Source organism: Chlamydotis macqueenii, chromosome 3, assembly GCF_036417535.1.
Source record: "Chlamydotis macqueenii isolate bChlMac1 chromosome 3, bChlMac1.mat, whole genome shotgun sequence".
In the NCBI taxonomy this organism is placed as follows: Eukaryota; Metazoa; Chordata; class Aves; order Otidiformes; family Otididae; genus Chlamydotis; species Chlamydotis macqueenii.
The window spans coordinates 71,368,279-71,384,105 of NC_141558.1; the positions used below are offsets into that span (position 1 = coordinate 71,368,279).

Below are 15,827 nucleotides of genomic sequence, written 5' to 3' on the forward strand. Positions count from 1 at the left end.
CCCAGAATGCTCCACCGTGTATCCAAAGCAGTATAGAAACCATCCTTGAAAATCTAGTCTGCATGTGCACCATTAAGGCTTCTCAATTAGCAAGCCTTTCTGGCACTCAATGGGTCACTGGAGAAGCTCAAACAGCAGTACAGGAGCAGACATCTGCAGAATAATAGCTGTCCCTAGAAGACTAGGACAAAATACAGCTGAGCACTGATACCCAGCTGAATATAAAAGCTCTTATCCCAGACTCTGTCTAATCTTCTGCTGCTCCCTCAAGAGTGCCCCGTACTAGACACTGCAAAGATAGCACAGCTACTTACTTTCCTGAGCATCTCATTGTAAAACCTACTTCTCAGAGACTAGCTTTCACGCTAATTTCCCCCAGTAATCATCTGAGACCAGAGCTGGTACATCCGATCCCATTGCTGTGGTAAGTGCAAACAGACTCTGCCTTTACTCACGAAAATCTGTAGGCCATTCACTCTTTTTTAAGAGCAGACTGGGAGCTCTTACCTCCGAATCGTCCTTAGCAGGGTTGACCTGGCTTCGTTGTGGAAGGTGATGATGACGCTGGTCGGTGGGAGGTCCTGGCGATAGTGCAGAGTCGTACACCTGGAGAGGGAGAAATAGTAAAAGGCTGTTCAGGGGCTGCAATTCAAAATAGGAGCTCATGTCATTAACCATGGCAGCAGCGTCCACCAGTAGATGGTCCTCCTGCTGCTAGCAAAACAAAAAGTTTTTCTGCGTGAATCCTTTTTGAAGGAGTCCAGAAGCTGGCAAGTAAGTCACTGAGGATTAAAGCAGCAAAGAGCTTAACTGTCATTAATAGGAAGGGATGAGAAAGGAGGCACCCAGCTTGCAGCCATTGCTTTCTAACCATTGGTAGCACACCCTCCTGGTGCCACCAGCCTCCTCCACCAATAGGGACTGGGAAGATAAAGACCCTCCCTTTTTGTTTTAGTTAGAGCAACGCCACCATCAGCAAAGGTACTCCTTGCTGACCTTAGCACAGTGGGATCAGAAACAGGTCCTTCACACCACAGGTGAGGCACCTGTGGAAGGCCAGCCGCAAGTCTTACGCTGCCTCGGTGGTTCTGTGAGCTTCACAGGGCTTTCAGTGTCATTCCAGAAGTACTGGGTTATTGTGCTGAGGGTTTTTTCTTTCTGAGATTGAGGAAGGGGCCTGAGCACTCTCGCACTCACCTGGCTGGTGCCATCAGCAGAGGTAAGAATATCATTGCAGCTCCAGCTCTGAGCTGCCTCACTTCCACCTCCCAAGCCTGAAATTTCCACCAGCCTCCTGAAAGGTAAGCCAAGTCCTGTTCCTAAATCGATTGTTTCCTTATTCATTCTGCCTTAATGGCATAACCTGACTACAGGGAAGATGGGTATTTCAGTGTTTCCAAGCCAGTCTGAAGAAGGTGAAAACTCACAACTGCAACCACAGCCCCTGCTGCCTCCTTCCCAGGAGGAAACATTGTAGACCCAGTAATTACTTTGATCTTCAGCTGATGAAATTTGTGGCTTTCATAGACTGATGTCAACATATTCCTAGCTCAGGAAATCCAGATACACCTCTTACATCTGCGCTGCTCTTTCCAGGTCACTGTCAGCCCCTGTGATGGCCTTAAGATGACACATCAGTGGCAGGAGGGCACCCTGTGCCCAGCCTGAGGAACTCCCATCACAGCCATCACGCTCCTTCCCATCCACGTACCACTTGCCTGCTCTTCTGTCCCTGCCCAGGTGCTACCGCTACCAACCTCCAGTGAAGCAGGAAAGAGAACCAAGCAACCACTCTTTCAACAAAACATCAGTTTGCTCCCCCAAAGCTCTGGACCACAGTACTTGCAAGGTGAAGTAAAAATAGATGGAAAAATTAAGGTGGAGATGGGAAGGAGGAAAGAAGTAACAGTAGACAAATGTTGCTGGTTTGTGCTATCAGCGCAGCATGTCGCACCTCAGAAGTGCCAAAATGCTTGAGATATTCCTTCTAATGAAGTTTTTCACATTTTCATTTTGAAATTGCATTTCTAATTATTTGCAAAGTGACCAAAATGAAAGGAAAAATAGAGTGTGCAACAGGTGAAATAATTCCAAAGATAAGGAAAAAAAAATCCCGACATCTTGGGTGGGACAAAATATTTGCAAGCTCACACTAAATTCGTTGCTGCCTTCTCTCATCAAAACCTTTCCCAAATCCTGCCTTAACCTGAGTAAAGCAAATTTCTTATTACCATTCCGTTCCTTCAGCATAGTCACCAACCCCAAAATTCATTATTCAACCAATTCTAATTCTAGGTCCCTCCTCAAAGGACACTAAAGTCGCATGGCCACTCCGCATGCAGGAGAAAATTCAGTGTCATTGCCCTGCGTGGCAACACCCTCATGCATCAAAGTTACATCTCGGGGATGCTAAAAGCAGAGAGTTGCTGAATTACCAAACAGCACCAAGTCATGCCCTGAGCTGCTCGACTGGGTCACTGTGGCCCCTTTGCATCATCCAGTAACCAACTCCAGCTGAGCTTTCCCAACGCGATATGATGAGAAAGAAGCCACTGTTGCTGCTGCTCGATGCCTGGTTTGCCATGCTCAGGCTCAGCTCTCACTTGCTTTGCAGAGCTGCAGGGACAGACTACGACAATTGCTCTCCCTGTGATATTTGTACACCATTATCTCCTAACCGTTCCCACATGCGTGTCCTTCCACCCACTTCCAGCATGGCATCAGGAGGGCTTGTGTGGAGCAAACAAGGGAAGCTATTTCCGGAAAAGAATGAAAGAGAGTGGAAAACACAAAGTCATCAATGCTTTACTTACATTATTACAACAGTTAAGGAGCTAATATATAAAGCTGCAGCGGATACATGCTGTACCAGCCACCAGTGGGAGTGACGGGGATGTTGCACGCTGGCTGAGCCTGCCAGTGCTGTGACAAAGGCTCCTCGTGTGAGACAACTTGATTTTAAACGTGTACGCACCACATCAGCCTAACTAGACAATGTGTCATGTGGGAAAAACTGAAATATCATATACGAGCACTTCCAGAGCTTGGTCACTGGTTCTGCGACTCACCCCTGAATTCTGTCTAACCAGGCTTGTTGCATCCCGAAGACGGGACCCATGCCTGCACTGCTGCTACAGAGCAGGCAAGGACCCACCAGCCTCTCAGCCTCGCTTCGCCTCTGTGCACAGTGGTGCACTGCAGGTGGGAATAGCCTCCCCAAAAAAACAGCCCACAAAGGGTCAGGCTGAGCTGCTGCATCTGCCAGGGCTCCTCTGAGGTCCCTACGTGGCCCTGACTCTGCCTTTGCCCAGGATTTTACCCCTGGGCTCTTCCTCCAGGAGCCCTCCCAAAATTTTCTCCAGTTGGTCCCTTTTTTTTTTTTCCTTCCCCCACCAGTGTCACTGCAGCTAAACATCCTGGCTCCCCAGAAGGCAGATTTCAGTGTAAGTTGTTGACGACAAGTGGTTTTTTGGCAGTTGCTTGGGTAATAAAAACCACAGCTTGGAAAAGCATTAAATCCAGCATGTCCAGAATTATTTTGTATGACAATTACATCTGGGGTAATTTCAATTTAATACCTCACTGCAAGTGAAAATTGCAGCATGCAGCCCTAAAATTGCTGTAATAATGAAAATAAACCCGCTAAGAGCCGCCTGTGCTACCTCAGGCTGTCACTGGATAAACGTTTTGTGCTGCTTATGTATTTCATAGGTCACCCAATTGCCAACAAGAAAAAAAACAACACCCACAACATTTTCAGGAAACTAATGAAAGTTTGAGGGTTTGGTTTTTTTTCAGATTGTTAAAAAAAAAAGTTTAAAAAAAGTAGTAACTGCATTGTTTATACTTGCAGTGTGTTGAAACTCACTGGCTGAAGTCATTTAAAGTTTCATGCTCTGAAACCTTGCATCAGGACTGGGGAGCAATCTTAGCACAGCAAGTGCACAGCAGTGCACGGCAACTGCCTGCAATGTGGGCTGCTCCAGCAGCTCACAGCATCTGGAGGGCTCAAAGAAGACAGAAGCTAGGCTGGCCTGCCCTAAAAACCCCAAAGAGAGCATCCAGACGGAGAAGCAATAATTATTTCCCCCTGCAAACCCAGAAATCAAACTTTCATTTGATGGGAAGTTTCACTTTTCTGTTTTAAGGTTATTTCCCATTCAAATGTGAAATAATTTCAGAATCAGAAAGTTATGAAAGGGGCATTCTTTCTGCAGACACCTCAGGAATCACCCTTGGAAAATTCCAGCCTGGACTGACTGCTCGCTGTACTTCCTTCAGGGTGGAAGGAGCAGCACATCTCATCTCCATGTTCCCAGTACGCCATTAACAGCTCAGGAATAAATTACAGCATGCTTGTTTGTGGTGATAGGGAGCAGACAGTTGGAGCCCTCCACTCATCACAAGAATCACAAAGCCCACCTGCAAACTCCCAAACTTTTGACACTCCAGTGTTCCTCACAGGCCTCCGAAGTCCCTCGCTCTAATGATCTTTTTCTTGGGTTGCTTCAACCTTGTGCTCCTGGTGAGCAATGAGGTATCACATCCTGGTCGCCTCTGCATACAGCCACCCCTGCATCCCTACAAGTACTCCTGATGGGTTAACGCACATCCATTCCCAGCACATTTCAACTCATTTTGTGTTTAAAATGGCAGGCTTAACTCATAGTGCTCTTCACCAAACCAAAGCCCACCTTGGAGTCACTGCTACATAGCACAATGGTAAAGACTAATGGTATGAACAGAGATGGACTCTGTTCCTCAGTCACTCCTGGTCCACCCCTGGCTCATCCAGAGTGTGCTTTCTCCTTGACATCTGCCATCATGTACCCACAGAGCTGTGCCATGTCTCCCAAAACCCACCTCTCACTCTCACCCTCTCCTGTGCCTCGTTAACTTCCCTCCAGAGATTATTAACCTCATCCCGCTGCTCCAGCTTCCTCTGCCAGGCTTCTGCTCATACTTCTTTTCTGCTTCAACAGTGATCACTTGCCAGCAGCTCTGCTTTGAATTTTTAACGTTTTCCATGAAGTCCAAACTCTCCCCTAACACAGCTCACCACCTCCAAAGCACTCTTTGCATATTTATTTCGAACAGCCAGCTGCATCAGACAGAGCTATGCCATCTTTCAACTCTCTCCTGGCTCCTCTCATCTCTTTGGAAACACGTGGGAGAGCAGTCTCATCACCACACATCTAAACCAAGAGTATTTGGGTTGGTCTCCACACTGCACTCACAGGTCTCTCCCTCTCACATTGACCTGCCATCAGAAACAGTATTGGCTCACACCACCACTGATGGACAAACCTGCAAGCACTTTGGGTTTCAGATGACATTCCTCAAGTCTGACTAGCTCTCCAAGCTTGATGGCTCTCTTGAGTGAAAACACACGCAAGAGTCATGTCACAGCAGTGCAGCTACCATGAGCTGCATGTTATAGACTTGGACGCTCCACTAGAAGCAGAGAAGAACTTGGTGGAGAAAGGAGAAAAACATAGCTCACAAAAACATAGCTTCTTTTTAGCTCACAGAAAAAGTTAACTAAATTATACAAATCTCCACAGCAGATTCAAGGAAGAGTTAATACTAATGTGAAAGCTCTCGGCTGACACCTATGCTGGAAGAAGAGATCTTGCTAGCCTGGTGGACACCTCTGAAGGGACCCAGCCAGTCAGGACCAGATCAAGCCTCTGCTCCAGCCTGGCTTTGGGCTGGACAAAGTCATCCATGCTTGGGAGAAGCCTCTACAGCTCTGCTCAGGCTACATTCCAGTCAGTAAATAACTACCTCCCAGGGACCTTGCTGTCACCCCACACCCAGCCAGAGAGAGAGAGCAGCAGGGAAAGGAGAGGAGAAAGACAAGAGATGCTGAAAACATATCTGTACCTTACCAAAGGGACAGGAGCCAGTTGGCTTCTGGAAATGGGTGGCAGGCCAGGAAAGAAAAACAAGGAGAGCTTTCTTTTATAATTTTTTTTCTTTCTTATCATGAAAACCAGCTCAGCCCTCCCTGGGTTGAGCTATTTCACCTAACTATTGCGGCTGGGCATCCTTGCTGTAGTCACTGCAATTCCTCCCTCCAGGACCCCAGAGGAAACTGGAGCAAGTCTTGACAATCAAGCAGTTATGAAAAATGACTCCCTCGGAGGAAAATGAAAATTACTGCCCTAGAGAGAGAGGAAGCCACCCACCGCAGGCAAGCAAATTGTCACCAGTGTGAAGGAAATTATTAGAGCCCCAGCTGCCTTGCCTTGGCAGTAGCGAGAGTGCCTGGGCTCCGCATGCCGGCAGGGATGGCAGGACATGCGAGCACCTTGGTCATACCTCTCAGGACAACCTCTCAGGGTGGCGTTAGCCTCCAGCCAGTGGGAAACCATTGTTCCTAAACCCTATCTTCGAGCTGAAGAAAAATTACAGGCGACTTCCACAAAAATACTCTAAAAATAGGGATCATGGACACATTGCAATTTAGAGCTATATAGCAATGTAGGTGCCAACTCATATGGAAGATAATGAATTCAGAGAGCTCACTGCTGGACAGGACCATGCACTGTCTCACTTGACCTCTGGGTAACATGGTCTCTGGCATTTTTCCCAGTTATCTGTGCACTTCTCAGTTATCCATGCATTAAGCTCAGTGACTTGTACCTTTCAAAAAATCATTACTTCATGCCCTTCAGAGATGGAAGATCCAAGAAGTGCTGTTCAAGTTACAGTCAAGACATCAGTCTCATACAACAGCACAAATGGGATACAACAATTCGGTATTTGCATGACCAGAGCACATAGAGGGGTCAGTGGCCTTCTTCATGACATTTACCTCCCATCACCACCTGTGGTTCTTCTTGGCTCTCCCCAAGCCATCCTTCGTGCATGTTTCCTCAAAATATTTTGTCACTCAGCTTTGAGAGACCTTCAAAATCCTACTTTGTCTTCCCAAGATATGCCAGCATCTCCTCCTCCCTCTCAACCAGGATGAGGCTGCCAAATGGAGGACTGACCATAGTCTGCCTTGCTGGACATCTCCAGCATCACCATGCACTGTGTGTGCTGGCTGGCACCGAGGCTGGCACCAAGTGATGGCTGCTAGCAGCAAAAAGGTTGCTTGCACATCCTGCACTTGGAATCGGGTCTGGGACAAAGACCTACTGAGAAAGCTCCGGTGTTTGCTCCATAATGCCAAGAGCTTTGATGCTGACCACTCCACCAGGATGCACCATAATTTGAGCGTGGACATCGCTGCTCAGAGCACATATGTGACCTTTGTAGCACAATAGGAAGAGCAGTGGCTGCAGAGATTGCCACCAACTACAGACCCTCTTGCACCTATCCTGGTCCTGCAGGTCTACCTCAGGCTGGCTGTGACCATGGGGCAGGTTGGTGCTACTGAAACACCGAAAGGCCTAGAGCGAAAAGAGGCTGAAAAGCCAACTGGAAAGCAGAGGACTCTGGAAAGCAGCCTTCCCAAAAGGAAAGAAGAAGGGATGAGGAGTTAGATGTCAACTGGCAATGCCACATGATTGCAGAGAATGCCAGCTCAAGTTTGGCTTGCCAAAGTGAAAAAATACTCTTGTGAAAGGTCGGTAGGATTTCTCTGTGCTGGACTGGCACGCGCCTCAGGGTTTGCATTCCCAAAAAGGGACTGAAAAATCCCCAGGGTGGCATGCAACAGCCTCAGTGGCTTCTGCGGCTGGGAGAAATGATGGTGATCCAAACAGATGAATCTCTGGTTGAGCATATGACTTGGGTGTGTGCAAGAGCTTGAGTGAGGATGCAGAGGCACATCTGCAACAAATATTATTTGGCGGTTAGCATCAGAGCTGACAAGGAATTATTTAGCAGGCTTTAACTAGACATAATTGCATAAAACTGTAAGGAAGACCATCAGGAAAACACTGCCAGGGCACTGAACCAGTTCCAGCTGTAGATTAGACTCCCAGAGGAATCTGTCCAAGTCCCCACCCCTCCCTTCCCCAGCACATGTAAAAGTACTAGAAAACGGGCAAAAGAGAAGAGCCCTCCTGAGGGCAGGAGAAGATGCAGCCACTGATGAAAGAGATCTTCTCCACCTCCATGTTCCTCTGAAGTTGATGTGCTACGATGAATGTGATGGTCACAACTAGTGCTTGCCTGAAGGCGAGCAGCTCCAAGAGAACCACCACACACACTGCCCAGCAGGGCAGGGACCTGCAAATGAGAACCCAGGTTCAACTCAATTGTAGTTTGACCTGAGAAGGTCAGCCTTCTTGGGGCGACCAAGAAGGACAATTTTCTACACAGCTTCTGGAAACTGAAACAGTGCTATATTTGGCTAGTGCACAATTAGTATTTCCTCTAACTCACTGCCTCTTTTTGTGTCTTTCTTTCTTTTCCCTGCAAGATAGATATCTAAAAAATTAATCAAACAGCTAAATTCGAAGAAAGGGGGAAATGCAAGAAGGCAAAAATAACCTTCTGTGCACATGACGTGCTGCTGCCTGCGAACCTCAAAACTGATGAGATGATGCATTTATAATTTATTAAAAATTCACTGGATTTTTGTCTTTAGAAAATGAGAAGGGAAAAAAAGAAAACCTACTAAAAAAGCACGGCTGCATTTAAAACCACGTTAAACCAGATTGTGTCTTGATTTTCAAAGCAGCTCATGAATAATTCAGACTTCTAGGGCCCTCCACACAGACTCAGGGTCTGTCTTGCTTCTCAACTCCCCCTACCCTTCCTTTCTCAGAACTGAGGCAAAAAGAAAAAAAAAGGAGCCAACAAAAGTGAAAAAAAGAAAACAAAAAAAAACCAAACCCAAACAACCAATCTTCTTTGTTTCAGTAGAATTTTAAATTGTGGCCACATTTCTGATGCCAGTCGTACTGGAATACCAGAGCTGATATTAAAGCTTTCCACCTGATGAAAGTAAAAGCAAAATCTGGCACCTTGTACCTTCCTGGAAAGGCATCAATTCTTTATTAAGAGATCTTTAGAAGCCAGGACAACCTCAAATTATGTGTTAGAAAGTCACAGGAATGGATGCAAAGATGCATTATGGAGGATGCTTTCTGACCAAAGCTTCCTGGCACCATGTGGGAAATCAAAGCAAAGTCCCCATCCCCACAGCACCTCCTTAGTCACAACTGGAGAAGCACAAACCCAACTCCATGCTGTGACAGCTCAAAAACACTTTAAGCATGCAGAGATCTGCAGCACTTACAGTAAAAATCCAGCCAAATGGCCCCAAAACTTTGCCTGTGATTGTCCTTTTGCTACAGTTGATGGAGTAGGACTTTAAGGTGCTGGGTAGCTGAAAAAACAAACAAACAAGAGTTTGATGGAAGAAACTGTCTCATGGCCTTAATTATCACCAGTAGTGAGCCTCGGAGAATTAGTTCCATTGCTTACTAATACTCGACTTCAATTTCAACCTATGCAGACATATTGGGTCAATAGAAACACTGAGACAAGCATGAAAGGTAAACAAACAACTTCATTCTGTCAGAATTACTTGGAGCAAGCTATCAAAGTAATCGATGGCATGTAATAACTATAAGACAAGTGGTCAATACGTTATAGCAGTCAAAGGCAGAGGATGGCTCTAGCAGAGGGTGATCGATGGCACCCTGCGAATGCCAGAGCACCTGGTGATGAAGCGATGTCCATCATGAAATCATCAATGGGCCCTAGTATGGTTCAGAAGGGTGTCGCATCGCTCTCTACAATGGGTCTGGAGACAAGCAAGGCTTTCTCTTCCCTATAAAAACCCCAAGATTCCCTCTATCCATTGCAGGGAAGGAGGCAGGTGGAGTTTCAACAGGAGACCCGATGCCTCCATGACTGGTGCTGGCACACCCATCCAAAGGGCCACAGCTGGGGCTGCGGTCAATCCTGGTCTATCAGAGACCTCCATCCCTCCCTCCAGAGGGAAGAAGCCCTCCCCTCAGTGCATGTCCTCCCACTGGCGGTTCCTGCAGCTGCTGACGCACGTTACAGCATCACTTCCACTCCAGCAAATCATTTGTTCCAGAGGAGCCCAACCTGTACTTTTTATCTGATACTCGAAATCACTTGCTTTTAAATACAGCCTGTCATTTTTAGATGACTAGAAGTGTCAAAAACATTTGAGATCTAAACAACGTTTTTTTTCCTTTTCAGGATGAGAAAAACAAATCTCTTCGGCCTTAAGTTTTCCTGTGTTTTTACTTTTAGATTCACTGAGAGTTTTGCTTTTGGTTTATCCTGAAATTGCTAACTTCTGGCTTTTCTTTTTCTTAAAATAACCAAAGAACTGAAACACGGTTATTCACTCAGCTCTACGGAGCCCTGTCCACCCACAGAGCCCCCAAATTCAGGCTCCAGAGATGTGGCACTGACAACACCGACGTAACCCAGGCGTGGGGAGCAGAGCGGATCTCACCATCCGCTCCGCCTCTGTTTCCATCTTCAGCCTCTCAAACGAAAGCAACAGTGCCCGTGCCCAGATGTCGCTCATCTTGAAATGGAGTGGTTCGTCCTCAGGGCGCAGTGACTGGCAGGTCACTGTCTTTTATTAAATTCCCAGTTCTCCCCCCTCCTGTTCCTTCATCGTGACAGGGACACGCACAAAGATCACCGCGCCAGACAGATATCTTGAGAGTGAGCTTTTATCTCCGGGTGAATGTGTCGCAGAAGTGGAGCTAATTAACTGGGGCTCTGTTTTTGAAAAAGGTTAATATTTTATCACATGTCTTCTGTCTTGAGGAATAATTAGCCCTGGCAGTACTAGTTCTGCCACTTCCCAAGAGACTCAGCAAGAGACTGGAAGTTGGAGAGAGACACGAAGCGTTGATGGATAGACAGCATCTCAGCTCTGGGCTAACAGTACATCTAACTTCTCAACACAAACTAACCCGCCATAGAATAGTAACAGAGGCAAAACCCCACTCCAAAGGCTGTACATATTCTGCTTGTCCTACTCTATGCCTTCAGGTACAGGGGATGTTTTAAAGAAAGGCACTGCAATTCAGGCAAGAGCCGCACCTGCAGCACTGGAGCACCAGTCCGAGCCCCTTCTCCCCAGGCACCACCGCTGGTGCCAGCTCTGGGGCAGTCTCTTCCATCATTGCTCGGATGCCCCAGTTTACACAACAAGAGGCAAATCCCAAGGGCTCCCCCAACTCGTCCATCCCAACAACAAACCTGTTCTCACGGGAGGAACCAACCACTGAAGCATAATTCCCAAGGGAAGAGTCATTTCAGATCAGCCCAGAACTATTTCATGCATGCATTTTCCTTGGCAAAATGTAACGGACGGGTGGGCAGGGAATTTCCAAAATAAAATCAAAACTGTCTCACAGGGAAACAAAACCAAAATAACTTAGGTGAAGGAAATTATCACTTGGAGTGGGGGGAGAAACTGTTTTCAGCTCTTTTTTTTCTCTGAAACAGCAATTTTTGGTAAGCAAAACATTAGTCCAAACAAAATAAAGGTTTTCTCCCCGAAGGAAGAGACAGCTGGGATGGAGGCTGTGCCTCCTCCTGAGTGAGCTGCTTGGACTCTTCTTGGGAGGATGCCTGCCCATGCGGACGCTCTTCCTACCCAGCAAGGCACAGTGGGGCTAGGACAAGGGATAACTTGGAGAAACAAAACACAGCACGTAGGAAATTTTATATTATACCATACTATTTGCTGGGACAGTCCAGAGCCACCCTTGCTGCCAGGAGCCAGGCTCTGAGACACCAAGGTCCTACCAGCTCCCCTAGTACCCGTGCTGCCCATCCCCTTTGCCCTGCAGACACCTTTTAGCTGAGAACACAGCTCAAGAATCATTTCTGCTTGTGGCGCAGACAGATGCCATAACTCACACTGCTAGCACAGCTCTTTCAGATATAACTAGCTTTGCCCTCCAGAAAAAAAAAATGAGTAACACAGCCACTTATACGACACATCCTCCTGCATTCAGAACACCTGCCTATATATGTCCATCAGCTCCTCATACAGTCTAGCTCACTCCTCAACTCCTTCCCAATGGTTGCCCTCATCCTTCTCACTCAAGGAAAAGGAGAGGAGGGGAAGGAACAGGACTGCAAATCCACTGCTGCAGAATAAGCACTGTCACATTTGCCATTTCCCTACTGCATCCATGATCGAAACACAACCAACCCTGCTCCTGAAGAAACACCAGCTTCCCCCTGCTCCTGCCCCAGCACCCCTTCCCAGTACCATTTTTAATTAAAGGCCCTCAGCCTGCCTTTTTTTAGGCAGCCCCTCGAGATACACAAGCATGGCACCTCATGGCTCTTCAGATCCTGCCCCATTTGGTGGTCGCAAACATCCAGCGTCGGAGCCTGTTACTCCAGGAAACAGTTTGCAACCTGGGATCACTTTCGCTGTGGTCCAAAAACCTGAGCAGAGCCACTGCACTGCCAGAGTGAGGAAGACATAGCACCTCCGAATCCAACAGCCTGGCCGTCCTTTCACTGTGATGCAGGTTGTCTGAAGGTAGTGATTACCTCCATCTCTGCCAAAGAGGCAGTGTTGACTGATCTCACCCACCACCTCCAGCTCCAGAGAGCAATCAGACAGGGGCTAAAGGGCAGAGTGACATTCCGACATTGCCTCAGACATCAGAGCAAAAGCCAGGGCTGGGTTGGGATCTCGGCACTTGGAAGCCTCTCTCCTCCCCACAGACGTCTATGCGAGTTAAGTCTTGCAGGACAGTTCAGATGTCAGTGGAGCCTGGAGAACACACTAACCTCTAGGACAAGCACCAGCAAAGCCATCATGGACTGCGGCAGAAGCCTCATCACATCTGAAGATGGAAGAACAGGCTCTTAGGGATGAGTGTATGCTGGGATGATGACCTGGCCAACAGTGTCGCCCAAGGACAGTCCCCAGCCCACACACAGGCTCAGGGGACATGTGACCTCTCTCAGTCCTCACACCCACCATAATCCCATTTCATGCAGCCCCTTTTCATCACTACCTTCTTTCCCTCTCCTTCCATTAAAAAAACAAAAAGCTTCATAAGAGGGCATTAAATGGAAAGAGATATTTGAAAAAGATAATCACATTCATCAAGTTTTGTCCCCTGACGCCACCAGCCTCTATCTCAGAAGCCATCAGGCCTAGCTAGCCTGCTCCTCAAGCTCTCCACCTCCTGGCAAGCTATCCCAAAGTCCACCAGACAACAAACATGGGGCAGCAAACATCTTAGATGCTGTCAAACATTAAAGTGGCCACAGGCATTCCCAGGATGGGCACTTGGACACACACCAGCCGTTACCCAGGACTGTGCACTTCCAGCCCTGTTCACAGCCGGTGAGTCCCCAAAGAGACCCATTATGCTTCTTGCATGAGGTTTCCAGAAGCAATAGGTGCAGCTTTTGGAAAGAGGTGCCTTAGCGACTTCTCACCAGGTGTTCCCACATCTATGCAAGATGCCAACTCCAGCAGAAGCAGGAGAACATGAAACACTGGTTTTTTTGCAGTGCTAAAATGGTCCAATGATTTTTTTTTCTCCACTTTCAGGCAACACCATGGAGCAGAGACTCTGTGGGATTTTTGTCTCTGACCAAGTTTTCTCAAGTCTTAGGAAAGAGAAAAGTTTAGGAGTTCAGTTCCAGCTTGAAACAAGGAGTCAGGGTTACTTATTCTTTCCCTTTTTTTTTCCTCAATATTCTCTGAGCAGAGGTCTGGACAGATCACAACCCTGCACTCTAGGCAATACTTAGCCAGGACCTTCCTCTCTTCCATGAGGAAAAAAAAAAGCAGATGGTCACAGTCAGTCCTCCAGTGAGTTTAGGCATCTCTAGTAGGAAACATCTTAAATTATGGGTCCTATTCTCTCAGGGAAATGCACATAAACCAAGAATCTCTCTACTGGAAGAAGTGAAGTGGGTTTGGATTTATACAAACACGAAGGAAAAAAAAAAAAGTGGAGTTCTGCATGCACAGCACATTCTGAAATACCAGGGACTAAGTGGTGCATGGAAACATGGGGAACACATAGGGTACTGCTTACAGTCCAGTTTTTAAGGCTTTCTCCTTTGCTGATGTGGCCCTGGTCAGCTGATAAGAGGAGATTGCGTCTTTCTGGCAATCTTGGATGGATGCAGTGCTAAGGCCACCACATCTTGCACTGGATTGACTGCAGAGGACAAACAGTGGAAAGCAGGGCATGAAAACAGCTGCAAAGCCTAAGCAGCATGAAAAGCTGATACTAAAATGCTGTGAGGATTGTACTGGAGTCTCACCACCAGCAAAGCCTTGCAATGAGAAACCAGAAGAGACACATGAGTTAAGTGCATTGCTTTTAGGTGACAGACCCAAAAAGCAGGAAATGAAAGAACTCCCCTTGCTGCTTTCGCACCAAGAAGGAAATGAGGCCACCAGGCATATCAACATCACCCAAGCAGCAGCACACTCTTGCTTGTTGATTTCATGGACAAGTCTGCAGTCACCTCAGCAGTCCTCCATCAGGATGACTGCAGAGCAGTACACAGATTTAAAACACAGATTTGCTGCTGACATGATGATCAGTCCTGGAAAACATGACAGACAGTGAGGATGGAAGGCTTTAGCAAGCATGCTTCGATATGCACCTACGCCTCTCTGCTCATTTAAATGCATTCACTATGAGTGACTGGAGAATCAGACTCACAGTGTAAGATATGGGTAGTGCAATGGCTACTCAAGCAACTTCAAAGTTTGTTACACAAACACAGACAGTTGAGGGAAAATGATTATGTATTATGTGCGCTGCAATCATGGTTTGTAAATTATGTCAGCTCTTACAAAACACTGGGCCAAGCCTGAGAGGCAGGAGCCCCAGAGAGCTCAATGGTTTCTATAAGAGAAAAACCTTGTCTGATTTCATAGCTGACCCTGCTTCGAGCAGAAGGCAAGAACAAAGACCTTCTGTGGTCTCTTCCAACCTGAATTACTCTATAACTTTATGAACTGCCTGTTTTTTATTAATACCTGTCTTGCTCTCCTTGCTTAGCTGCCAACAATTGCAAATCTCAATTCTTCTTGTTCTCTGTGCTACTGAAAAAAAAATCTCTGAGTTTAGATGACATACCTGTTTCTCAAACTTCCCTGGAGTTTCAAGTTCAAATTCACCCAGAAGACCAAGTGCAAAATGCCACTATGTGTGGTGAGCACTTCAGACGGATCAAATCTACAAAGTGCAGAACTAAGCTCTTTTGAGTGAAAGACTCAGATTTTGGCCCACCTAGGAAGGTCAGGTTTAGCCAACAGGCATCCAAAAGCTAGTGTTGGCCCGGAGTGAAGGGCAATAAACTGGCCATCACAACCATGAGATGCTGGTACAGCTGTCTTACAGGAGCTGGGAGGCAAAAAAAAACTACTGCATGGTAGTCTGGGGGACACAGTGCACACTCTTACTCAAACTACACCTCACCATTAAGTCTTTGGCCACAGGGGACCTTCCCAGTTTGCATCCTCTAAATTGCAGTTTGGGCTTCATGCTTCAGTTCATTCAAAAGCCTTGGCTCTCCAGTAACACATGAGTCCAAACTGTGAGTGTGAGTGACAGTAGGTATACACTCTATCACAAAGTTATAGGTAGTGGGTTTTGATAAAAGGAGCTCCATACTGCATCTTTTGTTAGCAGGCAGCAAACTGTCCCAGCTAGGGGAACTGACTGTGCTTGTAACCAACCTGTATAGCAAAGGTCTGAATTCCAGGAGGGCCAAAGAGCTTGAAAACAGGCTAACTGTGATGAAAAGAGATAATAATTACAGCTCCTTAAAAAATAGAATAAATCTCCTGATGGTCCCCTCTTACATAGATGGTACGGCTGGATCTCAAATGGTTGATCAGTGGTTGCTGAGCTGGC

At 46.9% G+C, this 15,827-nt stretch overlaps 1 protein-coding gene across 1 annotated transcript in view; it reads right to left on the reverse strand.

Annotated features, from left to right (window-relative positions):
* The window catches only part of GALNT14 (polypeptide N-acetylgalactosaminyltransferase 14), a 101,655-nt gene that overhangs the window by 37,819 nt on the left and 48,009 nt on the right, over positions 1–15,827 (reverse strand). Inside the window, exon 3 of the mRNA XM_086744582.1 lies at positions 508–606. Within this exon, the coding sequence (XP_086600708.1) occupies positions 508–606 (99 nt within the window). The remainder of the gene's footprint in view (positions 1–507; positions 607–15,827) is intronic.